We start from the raw sequence: 15,144 nt of genomic DNA, 5'->3' as shown, positions 1-15,144 counted from the left end.
TAAAAAGATAAAACTATTAAGAAATGAAACCAGTGGTTAACAGAGGCTGGGGGTAAGAGGGAAAATTGATTTCAAAGGATCACAAAAAGATGTTTTGAGGTGATGGAAATATTCTATATCTCAATTGTGGTAATGATTACATTGTACAACTTGTCAAAACTCATTACACTATACTTTCAATGGTGAATTTTTGTGTATGCAAGTTATACTTCAGTTAAAAAGTAAATTTTTCAAGATTTTTGAATACACTCAATGTTTAAATAAACTATATGTCTGTGTATCAGAAATGAATAGAAAATTAAATAAAAATATTATTTACAACAGCATCAATAAGCAACAAATTACCTAGGAATACAGTGACTAGAAACACATACTTCTACATAGAAAACTATTAGATTGATGCAAAATGTAACTGAGGTTTTTTTATTACTTTTAATGACAAGAACCGCAATTCCTTTTGCACCAACCTAATATGAAACACTACTTAAGGTAAAGAGGATCTAAATCAATGAAGGATATGACAACTTCCTTGATTGGAAGACTAAAGATATTAATAAAAACAAATCAATTCACCCAACCCCACATTTATCTTTAGATTCAGTGCAATCCTAATCAAAATTTCAGATTAAAAAAAATAATAATTGAGACACCTATTATAAAGTTCTATGGAAAGCAGAAGGCCAAAAGGGAAAAAAAAAAGCCAAGGCAATCTTGAGGGAAAAAGTGGGAGAATTTATACTATCAGATATTAAACTTATTATAAAGCTACAGTGATTAAGTGGATATAATATTGGCTCAAGGAAGGACAAAAAGACCAACCTATATAAAAGTACCTGATTTATAACAAAGTTACCACTAAAATGCAGTGACAGATAACTGTTCAAAAAATAATGCTGGATTAATTTGATAATTAAGAAAAGTAAAAGCTATGTTAAGAAAACATAAAAGAACATAATCATGACCTTGGAATAGGTAATTTTTATACAATAGGACATAAAACTCATAACTGCTAAAAAGACTAGATTAAGAATTTTTGTTTATCAAAATATGTCATTATGAGAGTGAAATGACAAAGCACAGAATCTGAGAAGACGTTTGCATTGCATATGCTATAAAATGACTTAAATCCAAAATATAAAAGCATTTCTACAAGCCAAGAAACTCCAGGGGAAAAAACGTGCACATTTCTCGACAAGATAAGATATCCAAATGGACAAAAATCATATGTAAAATTGGCTGATTCATTAGTCATCTGGGAAATGCAAATTCAAATCTCAAGGTAATACTAGTATTACCAAATAGAATTAAGAAAATAAAAAGAAAAGAAGAAAATTAAATTCCAAATAAGGTGTAGAGCAATAGAGAGTAAAAGTTAATAAAACCACTTGAGAAAACTATTGGGCACTATCTATTAAAGCTCATCACACACATACCCTAAAATCCAGTAATTTCATTTATATTATTAAAAAGAAATATATACACATGGGTAGCAACTATATGTACAAAACTGTTATTACCTGCAGTATTCTTAAGGCCCCCAAACTGCAAAGAATCCAAATGTCCATTAGTAGTAACATGTATTTCAAAAAGGGCTAATATTCAGAATCTACAAAGAACTTAAACAAATTTGCAAGAAAAAAACAACCCCATCAAAAAATGGGCGGAGGATACGAACAGATACTTCCCAAAGGAAGACAATTTTTAGCCAACAAACATATGAAAAGGGCTCATCATCATTGGTCATTAGAGAAATGCAAATCAAAATCACAATGAGATACCATCTCACACCAGTTAGAATGGCGATCATCAAAAAGTCAGGAGACAACAGATGCTGGAGAGGATGTGGAGAAATAGGAATGCTTTTACACTGCTGGTGGGAGTATATATTTGTTCAAACATTGTGGAAGACAGTGTGGCAATTCCTAAAGAATCCCTTTACTGAACATATACCAAAGGATTATAAATCATTCTATTATATAGACATATGCACACATATGTTTTGTGGCACTGTTCACAATAGCAAAGACTTGGAACCAACCCAAATGCCCATTGATAATAGAGTGGATAAAGAAAATATGACATCATATATACCACGGAATACCATGTAGCCATAAAAAAGGACAAGTTCATGTCCTTTGCAGGGACATAGATGAAGCTGGAAACCATCATTCTCAGCAAACTAACACAAGATCAGAAAAACAGACACTACATGTTCTCACTCATAAGTGGGAGTTGAACAATGAGAACTCATGGACACAGAGAGGGGAACATCACACACTGGGGCCTGTTTGGGGGGTGGGGGCTTAGGGGAGGCATAGCATTAGGAGAAATACCTACTGTAGATGACAAGGTGATGGATGCAGCAAACCACCATGTTACATGTATACCTATGTAACAAACCTGTACGTTCTGCACATGTACCCCAGAACTTAAAGTATAATAATAACAATATTTTAAAAAGTATGGTATATTCACACAATGGAATAGTATGCAACAATTCAAAAAAGGACAAAGAAAACAGTGCAAACAAATTTCACAATCATAACATTAAGGGAAAGAAACCAGTACAAAAAGGACATATTGTTTAATTCCATTAATGTGAAGTTAAAAAAAAAAAAAGTTAATACTAATGGTACTGAAAGTCAGAAGTGTGGCTTTCTTTCTTGGGGTCATGTCTGGAAGTGGTAAGGTAGGTTTCTGAGATTATAATTATAGCCAACATCTTGATCCAGGTGATAAATAGGTTTGTTCAATTTATAAAAATTTATAGCACAGCCATTTAGAATTTGTGTATTTTCCTAAGTATCTATATTAAGAGTTCAATGTAACTTTATGAATGAAATAAGAGTAACAGACATACCCATTAAAATTTAGTTTCAATTCTATCAGGATATACCATTATCAATGTTCACACATAAAGTCCAATAATGACTAAAAAATATAGGCACACAGGGGTCTTAGAAACATTACAAATATATTCTTCTAAGAATATGGCCCTCAGAACTTAGCTAAATTTTGCCAGTGTGGTAATAAGAGTGTGAAATTAAAAGTGGAAATGTAAACATGCAGTAAATTTCAAATAATTTTAATATTGGATAATTATACTTTTACTATACAAGCAAGACTGGCAAGCAGAGGCCATATCTTGAAAATAAGATTGGCGCAAATATTTGCACCATAAATGAATTTTTCCAAGAAATTCCACAACATAATCCTCAGCGTATATCTAACCACTACCACATTCAGCCCTTCCTATCTGCGGATTCCACATCTACAGATTCTTCCAGTCACAGATGGAAAATACAGTATTGGAGAGACGCAGAATCTGCAAATACAGAAGGTCGACTGTGGGACTTGAGCACACACGGATTTTAGTATTCATCTGGGTTCCTGGAACCAAGCCACCCAGGATCCAGTGGGACAACTGTAGTTGGAATCCTTCCAATTGTTAGGGCAAAGGAGTGAAAACATTAGTCATCACCAAGTTCTCACAGTGCATTTCCTTGGATCATTAGCTAGAAAACTCCATGTAAGTTTATTCAGCTACCAGGCTGTTTTTGAATTCTTCTATGTAAACCACATATTTGTGTTTAAATACATTTTGTCAGGTTACTAATTTTTTAGAGTAAGATTTATATTAATTCAACAAATGTATAAAAATTATAATTAAGGGAATTATTACAGAACACTATAATCTTCATGAAATGATTGGACAGAAGATACCTTGCTGGCCTTTTTAGAAACCTCTCTTTGGAGTAATAGGATAGTCATTCCTTAATAAACATAGGGAGATTGTTTTCAGGACTCCTCTTGGATACCAAAATCTTCAGACACTCAAGTCCCTTATATGAATTGGCAGAGCATTTATACATAACCTATGCATATCCTCCGGTACACTTTAAATAAGCTCTAGATTACTTAAAATACCTAATACAATGCCTACACATAACTTCATTCAGGTGGACTCAAGGTAGTACTTGGCACATAGCAAATTTTTGTTTTTCAGAACTTTGGAGTTTTTTTTCTGAATATTTTTGATCTGAGATTGGTTGGTTGCATCCAGGGATGTGGAACCCACAGATTTGAAAAGCCATTTGTGTGTGTGTGTATACACATACGGTGTATGTATGCTGTGTTCTGGTGAGGGAAAGAGAAGGTCATGAAGAAGTGACTCAAGTTTACTGAGTGAAGAAACACAAATTTTATTTATAAAATGAATGACCATGTTTGTAATAACTCCCAAAATATCCACCATAAGATGGCCATAATATTCTGATGATGAAGGAGCACACATGTACAGAATTTATTGGATTACTGCAATTCTCAGAATGCACAAAACCTGACATGGTGTGATATAGTATATAATCAGTCACGGGGGAAAAAGAACGTTAAGTCCTTAAAAAGGCTTAGGACGATATAAACACTAAATCTTTTTGTTTTTCTACCTTCCTTTGGACACTGTTATATTTCACTTTCTTCTTTGTAAAATGTTTCCAAATTCATTTGCTGAGGATTTATTTAAAATAATAACTTAAAACTACTAACAGTTGTTTTTACTATATGCGTATCATGCATGTTCTACTGGTTCAAGGATAAAATTAAAACAAGATCTTCTCTGTAAAGCAAATATATTTATTATGCACTTTCATATACATAGGGATTTTTTGAGTAATATCATACAAGGAATAAAATAAAACTTTTACAATGTGAAATTCAATGTACATTTTAGGCTATTTACATACCCCAAACCAAGGGAAAAATAAAAAGAAAGCATTTGTTTGCAACTACATTTGCTAAGTGTAAATGGAGGACATTAAGCAAAACAAATATTTGCATAGCCAAAACAATACTAAGAAAAGAATTTACTTCTGTTTTTTAAGTATCAAACTATTTTTGGTGAGAATTCCAATGAGGGTGGGGTGAAGACAAAGAACAAAAAATATTGGCTGTACTTTGCAGTGCACACTGATTCCAGGTCATTTTTCCTTCCAAAACCTTTCTTAGAAACATTCAGGTTTTTATTTCATCACTGTATTTTTATCACTTTCCTTATTATGAACTCATGATATTTAGGGAATAGACACAGACAGAATGCTATAAAAATGTTAGAAGCACATGGCATCATAGTTGTGAAGTGGCAAGAGCTGATTTATAAAATTTAAAGATTTTAATTTCAAAAATATCTATTAAGGAGTTTTATATTTAGAGGACAATTTTTATTTTTTAATGGAACAGAAGCCATTTTCATTTATAATATTAAATCCCCCCACAGAAACAAATAAGCAAAGCAGGGCATCTCCAGCACCCATCCTATCATCCTTATCCTAACTCAAAGTCATTTATGTTCTATTCTAAAACATAATTTATATAAAAACATCCCAAGGAATACTTACTTTTTAAAATCATATTTTTCCAATAGGTGCTCTTCCTACCAACTGTTTCAAGTGTATATAGTATGGATATGAAAACATTTAGCTCTGAAAAACATAAATCCCTTACACAATGTCGTATCTTTGCCCTTTGGCCACAAGGTGCAATTTTGTAAAAATAATAAAATTAAATAAATACAATTTCAATAATTCAAAGTTAATAGAAAAACTGGCAGCTTTCAGGGTCCTCTTTCTAAAGAAAAATACATGTAATAGAAATTAGAGCTTCATCCTCTACAGTAATGTAAATGTACTGTATTTGAGATATGAGTAAAGTTGGTTCTAATAATAGTATGTGTTCATATTTATTAATAGACTCATTAACACTTTTAAGGCTACTTTGCAAGAGTCCTATTAAGTGTATTTAATAAATGTCCCATAGGGACAAGAATTCAATACTTGAAACATTCACATTTGAGTTATTAATATTGCCATGTCACCTTAATATCAATTGAACTTATCAACTTATCTTGTAGTCCTCATTATGACTTATAGATGACAGACAAATGAGTTTTGCTGACTTTAAAAAATAAAAGCAAGAAAGCCTTACAGTAAGATTCAAGTGAAACAATTTATCATAATTATACATTTCTATTTCCACAATGTATCACATGTGTCCTTCATATATGAAGATGACATTACTGACCTTTGTTACTAGGATATGTTCTAAAGATTTTGTTCTAGAAGTAGCAATGGTTTTGTGCTGAATCTCCAAATTCTCTTTCCTTATTCCTCCTTATCAACAGTACATGAAAAGAACAGAATTTCTGGGTTCTAAAAGATTAACAGGCCCATTCTAAGATCAAATCCAAAACCCTGGCTTTTAAACTGTTGTGACAACTTTTCCAGACATACAAACGACCCATCTAAGCTATAGCTACATTGAGTTAAGAGTAAGGAGATTAAGGCTGTGGGTCACATGCTCATTTGAACCTATTTAACCTTCCTTGTCATGAATTTATCTTAACCCTGGCATCCAGCCCTCCTGCATGCAATTGTACAAAGAAGAAAACAGGAAAGAGTATGAGGATAGGAAAGTGCAAATCCATCACTATTATTTTAAGTAACAATAAAAGGTACACATGTGCTATGATTGACAGGTGAGTTATGTCATCTGTGAAGGACAGCACATTTTATATTCATCAAGAATACTCATCCAACCAAACCATTAAAATTAATCCAATTGATTTTGAGTGGGGCTATTTTGGTCATGCAGCAATTTACAAAACAGAAACAGCTGAGAGAGAAGCCAGCAAAATGAATTTATTTAGCCAGGAGGAAGAGGTCAGTTTAGTCAATGAATTGTTCAGGGATCAAAAATCTACCCTCAGATAGACAGGTGCATTTCTCTCTGCACACACATGTGACTGAGGCATGGCTTTATCCCTGAGAATTTTCATGCCTCAGGAATGATAGTCTGTCTTCTTAGAGGTGGAATGACAAAGTGAATGGAAGGTGAAATTGTATCCCAGTGGATGAAATAGGACTTTGTTCTGCCTACAGACTGGTTGGTTGTTTGCTCTGACACCTTTAGCCAGAGATGAGAAGAATTCTATTGGGAAAAATCCAGATTTAAACTACTTAAAGCAGCTCCCTAAACTACTAAAAAACATATTTTTTAATCTGCCAAGAAATCAGTTTTTATTTCAATGTGATATTTATATAGAAACTGATTTTTATCCAATGCTGAAGGTGTAGTGAACATAAAACAGTTGCAAGATTTGTTTTATTGAACAACATTTTTAAAGATACAAGAAACAGGCCATACACTACAATGCAGTGTGACTGAAACAGTATGTTTAAGTTTCTTTTGCCACAAAAAGAAAAAAAATAAATACAAGGAACACTGCCTTTTCATATATATTTGACCATGGCACATGCACGTTTTATCAAATCTTAACTTAAAATACTCAATTTTTCTTTTCAGCTTTTATCAGGGAACTGCAGTATGTATCCGCATTTTTAAAAAGTGCTTATTCCTGTGTAGTGAATACAAAGCACAAAAAATGAAATTTTTTTAAGCACAGAGGGTTACATTGAGAAGGCAGCCTTACTATTTAGGCACATTACAGTAATTAAGGTAACTGTACTGCAGATACCACATTGTTCTTTTTTTTTTTTTCAGCAAATCAACAGGCATGTTTCCATCCAGTAGCTGAAGAACCACTCCAATCACAATGTCTTCTGTTTCACAGAACAGGAAACTAATGCAAAAGTTAAAAAACAAATAATTAATTTCTACATTGTATTATACAGCTACATCTCATTTATAAACTTTATATAATACATTTATCTCTATATATCTATATGTTTATCATGAAAAGCACAAAGTAACTTATAAGTCACTTTTAAAATTCCACAAAATGTTTACCTTAATTCTAGTGTTTCATTTTTAATATGTATTTATACTTTGCCTTTACAACAGATATCATGAGAGCTGAAAGCTTATACCATCAGAACTAATTATTTTAAAAATGAAACACATTTGGGGGATAAATTAACTACTTTATTCAAATTATTTTTGAATGATATTTGACTGGTCACCCCAAGATTCACATTGAAAAGTGTTTATTATTAGAAGATATGGGAAATTAATCTATAATGTTTTGCCTGTTATATTCCTAATATATATTTACAAAGACAGAAGTAGCAAAAAAGTAAAGAGTATAATTTTGTTAGAGGAAGAAAAATCATTAAGTGAAGTGGCATAAATATAGCTGCAGTGTAAGCTAGGGATGATCCCTAAGACAATCTTCAGATTTATCTCTAATATAGGAAATGTGCTTCTAAAAAAGTATATAAAATATAAAACTTACATACCTACTTTTCCACTAACATCCTCTATATTACGAATGAAGCATCCTTTGTCATGGGGAGGAGAAAAAATGTTTTTATTTAATAAATATGACTATTTTATCTAGGTATAAAGTGCCCTAAATACCAATATTGCAAAAAATCCATTTACCATTTTTCACATCTATGCCTTATGTGTGGAAAACATTACTTGGAAGATTCTCAAGAGATCTGTCATCATAAAAATTATCTTCTACTGATTAAATTTTTGACTTCTTTCTGGGTGAAAAGGAATGAATTAATATTTACTATAAACTAAGCACTAATGACATTATTGTGTTCAAACCAAAAAAAAGATGAGTATTACAGAAACAGCTCCGCCCTCTGCCACCATCAAAGATCTTTTAAGAGGAGGAAACAACAGAATAGGAAAGAATTCTTAATCTGGGATCCATAAGTAGTGTAGTACATTCATTCATTAGTTCATTCACTTATTCAACAAATTTTTACTGGGAAACTAACATAGGTCCAAGTACTATTTCAAGTACATTAAATACAGTAATGAACAAAACAGATAAAAATCCCTACCTTCACAAAGACTGTATTTTAGGTCAGAAGAGAAAAATAAGCATAATAAATAAAAACATCTAAAGTATTTTAAATAATAAGTCCTTTGGATAACATAATGCAGGAAAGGGGAAAAGGAGTGCCAGAGGCAGGAGAATTCTGATGTTAAGGGGTGATGAGGGAGGTCTGGCCCGGATGGCATTTGAGTAGAGATTAACTGAGGGAATCAGTCTTGTGATCAGGGAAAAGAGCATTCCAAGTAGAAGGAACTATACTTTTGTTTTTTACTCTTTATGTTGACAAAATATTACCTTTTATAATGGTGTTTCCTTTTTGTAGTTGAAGCTTGGGTCAGAACCTTCAATCTGAAGCTTCAGAGCCTGTTTAAGGCTTAATTCTGTCTCTGAGGAAGGGTATCCCTCCAACACTTCCTGATGCCCTCTATCTTGCACTGTTCGTGGGACTGAAACCCTACCAAGAAAAACCTGGTTGCTCTGAAGATGGTAATTTGGATTTGTCATTATTCCATTTCTCTTCTTCTGTTCCCCACTTTGTTGGTGAATAAGAAACTGCTGTTGAGATCGACCAATTTCCTGCTGAGCTGAAGGTATCATCATTTTGCATTGAGATTCTGCTGGCATTTGTTTAGGTGGTGCAGTAGTTCCGGATTTGGCTACATGTACTCTTTTATCAAACTGAGTCATTTCATATTCTAAAACCTTTGGCTGTGAAGAATTACTTTGCTTTGCTTTTTTCCCAGCTGATCCAGACTTGGCAGAATTTTCTGATTTCCCCCCTTTATTGGCCTTAGTTGACTTCAAACTGGGCTTTACTTGACTCCACTCAAATTCACTACTCGGTGAATTATGACTCTGTCCTAAGGACTGTGTTGTGGAAGATGGGGAAACAATGGACTGTCGGCTTCTACTGCGTGGCAATGAATGTTGCTGAATTTGTTCTGTAAATGACAAGTTATGAAAACTATCAATTGGCACTGTTTGAGCTGTTGCTGTGGAAGAAGTAGTTCTCAAAGATGAATTTTTTGAGCTTTTCAGGGAATTATTTGACAGTGATGACTTCTGCCGGTCAACTGTGGAATCTGGAGATTCTGAAGGAGAACTGAATGCATGAGCTGGCCCATTAGGTAAACCACGTAATGAAGGCTGCATATCCCCTCCACCAGTGCTACCAGAGCTATTTGATTTAATTGTTAATGACTGCATTTTTGAAGACACTGACTGTAGAGGTTTCTGCTCCATCGTGTGAACAGGAGATGGGGAACAGCCATTCAAACTAGATGCACCGTATTTTTCTAATAATTTAATTATTTGAGAATGTCCATTTTTGGCTGCAACACGCATAGCAGTGCGTCCAAATTGATCAGCATGGTTTGGATCAGCACCATGCTCTAATAAGACCTGCACAACATCAATGTGCCCTTCCTGGGCTGCAATACAGAGCGCAGTTGCACCTTGGTTACATGTATGGTCAACTATAGCACCATGCTCAATCAGAAGCTGAACCACTTTTACATGGCCCTGCCAGGCTGCAGATTGCAAAGCAGAGCGCTTTTCGTTGTCTGCAGCATTGACGTCAGCATGGTAGGCTATCAGAACCTGCACCATTTCCATATGGCCTTGCCAACAGGAGACATGAAGTGCTGTCCTTCCTTCAGCATCACTTGCTTCTACATTGGCGCCATTTTCTAAAAAATATTCAGCCATCGTAAGTTGATTTTCTAAGGCCAAGATATAAAGTGTGGGCCTACCATCAGCATCTTTGCAGTTAACATCAGCTCCATGACTAAAAAGCAATTCAACAATGTCCCGGTGCCCTTCTAATGCTGCAACCCGCAGTGCATTTCTTCCATCATAACCTCTTTGATCGATGTTGGATTTGTTTTCCAATAATATTTGAACACAATCATAATGACCCTCTTGTGACGCTAATATGAAAGGGATTCGTCCATCATTGTCAATCTCATTTGTTCTAGCACCTTGTTCAATAAGTGCTTCACATATTAATCTGTGCCCTTCAAAAGCTGCCATGTGCAAAGGTGTCCATCCAGCATCATCTCTGTGATTTTCATCTAACCCTCTATCCAGTAGAGTACGTACCACCTCAACATTTCCTTGTGCTGAAGCTATACTGAGGACTGTCCTACCTTCACTATCAATACTATCCACAGCTGCACCCCAAAACAAAAGCGTATTTACAACTGATGCATGACCCATAGAAGCTGCTGCTAAGAGGGGTGTACGACCATTGTTATCTGTGTGATCTACATCTGCTCCCCCTTCTAGAAGCAAGTCAACCACATCAACATGTCCTTCATAGGCAGCTACCAGCAGTGGAGTCATGCCATCTTTATCACAATGATCTACTTCAGCACCTCGATCAATTAAAAGGCTAACAACTGATGCATGTCCTTTACTTGCAGGCACACAAAGTGCAGCTACAGAGAGTGCAGTCCTGCCATCAACGTCCTCATGATTTACTTCTGCTCCATGGTCCAGTAGGTGTTCCACAATCTCCCTATGTCCCATGTATGCTGCCGCTATCAAAGCAGTTCTACCTTCATTATCAGCTTTGTTCACTTCAGCACCATGTTGTAGCAAATTCAGTACAATATCTTCATGTCCTCCCCATGCTGCTGCTCTCAAAGCTGTTCGGCTATCAGCATCTGCACAATCCACTTTTACACCAGCATAAAGTAGTGCAGAAACTACCTCAGTATGGCCACCCCAAGCAGCAGATCTTAATGCTGTCCAACCATCTTGATCAGTATGATTAATATTTGCTCCACACCCAATCAAACAATTAACCACCTTGGTATGTCCTTGTCTAGCCGCTAGGGTGAGTGGTGTATGTCCATGAGCATCTTCTATCTCTAAATCTGCTCCCCTAGAGACAAGTAAATTGACTACATCAAGACTGCCGCTATATGCAGCATTAGCCAATAATGTTCTTCCATTTGAATCACATTGATTTACTGAAGCTCCATTATCTAACAATGTCCGAATGGAATCCTCTCTTTCTAAGGCTTGTCGAACTATGCATGATGTGCGATCATCTTCACTGTTGACATGAGCCCCAGCTTTAACCAACAGCTGTAGCACTTCTTGTTCCTTGGGTATTAAAGTAGAAAGGGAATCTCTGACAGGTGTACCATTCCATATCATCCACAGAGCTAACTCCGCTGTCTCTAATTGTAAGTTTGAGTTAATTAAGTGCAATGCAAATTCTTGTGCTTCCAATGGTGTTAAATTCTTGGCTTGACAGGTATAACTCATAGCCAACATTCTGTGTCCTTCTGCTGCATTACATAAATACTTCTGAGTACAGTGTTTCACATCCAGAAGCCACTCTGCAAAACTGTAATGAAACAATATTTTTGTGTTTCCTAGTCCATCAACAAGAAGTTTGGAGAGGACATCTAACTTGCGTTGAAAATCTTCCAAAGTTAATGACATGTTTTTGGTCCACACTGCATGATATAATTCCGTTACAGTCAAAGGTCGGCAGGCTGCAAGAATCACATTCAAAATGGGCTGAACCTTTGCAAATTGTTTTCTTACAAAAAGTCTTTGGCATAGCCAGAGATATAAACCATTTAGAGTTCCTGGGATGTCACGAATCTCTCTTAACATAATAAAATTTTCTACAACTCCATCTAGAACTCGTTCTAGGTAAAGAAAGCATCCACTGCTTTTAATGTGCAGTTGATTTAACATCTCTGCAGTTTCTTTTGTGAGGTGTTGCCGCAAAGCTTCTTCTTGATCTAAACGATGAAGAATGTACTGTTGAACATCCTTAACAATATATGCTTTCCGAAGGTCATCTAAACTTATTTTTCGAAAACCTAAAGAAGAAATAAAAAAGATGTCATCAGTTGAAAAGGATTATAGAAGTTACCACATCTTCAAGGAGAATGTAGAGAATGTCTTCAACATATAAACTAATCAATCAATCAGTTAATAAATTAATACTAATAAGCAGATCAGTACCTATTAGTATGTGAATCCGTTTTCTTTTCTTTCCATAAAAACACACTGATGGCAGAAAAGTTTCATTTTCCTACCCACAAATCCAACTACTTATCCCTTTAGTAGCTTGGTGCCTCTCACAACTCCATGGTAATAGATACTAATTAAAAAGCAGTCTTACATAACCATAAAAGCACCCAGTTAACATTGTCTGAACTCCCAAGTGATTAGGGGAAAAGCTGCAGGAGATATAACAAGTAAAGTTTCTTTTTACAGGATATTTTTCATATAAATAATTTATATATTTCCATCCATACACTTGAATGTACACTAGCCTTAATTATGTGACTGAATATTTACATCTAATTAGAATATCCAGTCATTACCTTTAAACCACATTACACATTTTATCAAATTAAAATAACTAAATCTCAGATCATCAATAAATAGCTTGAACCAATTAAGATCCAACTTCTTGGCCAAATTACGGTCAAAAATCTTCAGCACTGTAAAATAAATAATAAAATTTAAACCAACCTAAAAATATACTAGCTACAGCCATTTTAAACTCATTTTAAGTTCTTTAAAGGAAACCATAATTTCATTGACTGAAGGGAGATGACATCATGATGTACAGATATGAATTTATTAGACAACTGTGTATTCATCTTACAGAACAAAAAACTTGTGAATGAACGAACTTACCAAGTCTCTAACATGAGCAGATTTGCACTTTGAAGGAATATTCTAACATCCAAAGAAGAACTGGAGCAAGTCAAGACTAAAGGCAAAACCTTTTTTAAAGAAGGTGTGATAAACTCTAGATGAAAATCACTCTGAGCCTGAACAACAGCCATGGTGGTGGCAGCAGCTGCAGCAGCAGCAGCAAAAATAACGTGATGGACTTGGGAATTTTTAATAAGAGCTAGATTGTATGGTATTTGGTGAATGTGGAGAATTAAAGAGAGAAGGAGGAGTTGAAGCTGACATTAACTTGTGGCTCTGCCAACAGGACTGAAAAGAAGACCACTGAAGGACAAATAGTAGGTTTCCAGAAAAAGCTGATGAATTCGATTTTGTAATACTAAGCTTTAAGGATGTAGATGAAATGGACAGTTACTGAAAAATAAGAAACAACCTACCAAGAATAAAACATGAATAACTAAGTTGCCCTAATATAGCCCTTTTAATATAGATTTATATCCTTAAATCTATATAAAAATAGAATCTACTTTTACATATATATGTATACACAAAAAAAATTATTAAATACGAGACAATCTGATAGAAGGAATAAAGCTGCTTACAGAAAATTATTTTAACAAACGAATAAGATTTCACCATAATGTAAAATGTATAGAACTACTCAAAAGTGGCATGGCTAATTACCCATTAACTTAATTAGTATCTCTCCAATACACTATATATCCTGTGATACGTCTTTGTTTTACACTCCTTTTATTTCCCACAGGACAAAGAAGCGTGTGTTACATAATCTAATAGGAGTAACCATAACTTTATTATGGTAGTAAATAAAGTAAAAAAAGTAAGCGAAAAGAAAAAAAAAATCTCTGATAGTATATTTTTTATATATTATATAGACTATAATCTCAAACATCAGAAAAAGGTTTAAAGAAAGATATATTTCAAGAGGTATCCTAAAACGCGTAAACTGTTTCTCCACTTACCAAGAAAAACACCTTAGAGTAAACTGCCATTGATTTTTTAAAAACAAAACAAAACAAAACAAAACATATTCACAACTGTTTAAGATGCTCAGTCTAGTTAGAAGAAATACCATAAACTGGTCATGATACAACAGCATAATCAATGCAGCCTCAAGATGTATAGCAGCAAATGTGGCATGAAGTACTCCAAACCTTTACTAAAGCACTTAGGAAAAGAATCTTGAAAAAAAGGTAATGTTTAAAGGATCTTTAAAACAGGCTAAGCCTTTTTTATATACATTTCAAAGGCACAGTTGGGGAATAGCTGATAGAAGAAGCAAATGCAACATGCAGATCTTCAACTATATACTTTTTCCTCTAAAAAACTAGTTCATTAATGAAAAGCATTTAAGGATGGCAGTGAGTAATTGTGCTTACCAGTAAACATTTTAGTAACAGCCTTACTCTGTTTTCGGGCAGAACAGAGAAGCAACAGCCATGGTGGAAAGAACTCATGGTGACCAGCTAAAAGTTCCGCAACAGTCCCAGATAAGCTGGTAGACGTTTGTTCACCTTCAGTAATGTTACACCCTTCATCAACAGAATCAACAAGCAGGTATAGGCTTTGCTGGGGAGGCTTCATTCCCAGAAGAGGGAGTAGAACACACCTGTAAAACACATTCACATGAGCATTTTGAATGT

The 15,144-nt window shown here is 34.6% G+C and overlaps 1 protein-coding gene across 1 annotated transcript in view; it reads right to left on the bottom strand.

Annotated features, from left to right (window-relative positions):
* Positions 1 to 4,611: 4,611 nt before the first annotated feature.
* The window catches only part of ANKRD50 (ankyrin repeat domain containing 50), a 46,055-nt gene continuing 35,522 nt past the window's right edge, over positions 4,612 to 15,144 (bottom strand). The window contains exons 3-5 of the mRNA XM_012473058.3: positions 14,881 to 15,110; positions 9,101 to 12,651; positions 4,612 to 7,633 (exon numbers count right to left, since the gene is read on the bottom strand). Coding sequence (XP_012328481.1) covers positions 9,104 to 12,651; positions 14,881 to 15,110 — 3,778 coding nt within the window. The 3' untranslated portion in view covers positions 4,612 to 7,633; positions 9,101 to 9,103. The remainder of the gene's footprint in view (positions 7,634 to 9,100; positions 12,652 to 14,880; positions 15,111 to 15,144) is intronic.

This window comes from Aotus nancymaae, unplaced genomic scaffold, assembly GCF_030222135.1.
Source record: "Aotus nancymaae isolate 86718 unplaced genomic scaffold, 86718_ANA_hifiasm-v0.15.2.pri h1tg000033l, whole genome shotgun sequence".
NCBI lineage: Eukaryota > Metazoa > Chordata > Mammalia > Primates > Aotidae > Aotus > Aotus nancymaae.
This window is presented reverse-complemented; position numbering and strand designations above follow the sequence as displayed.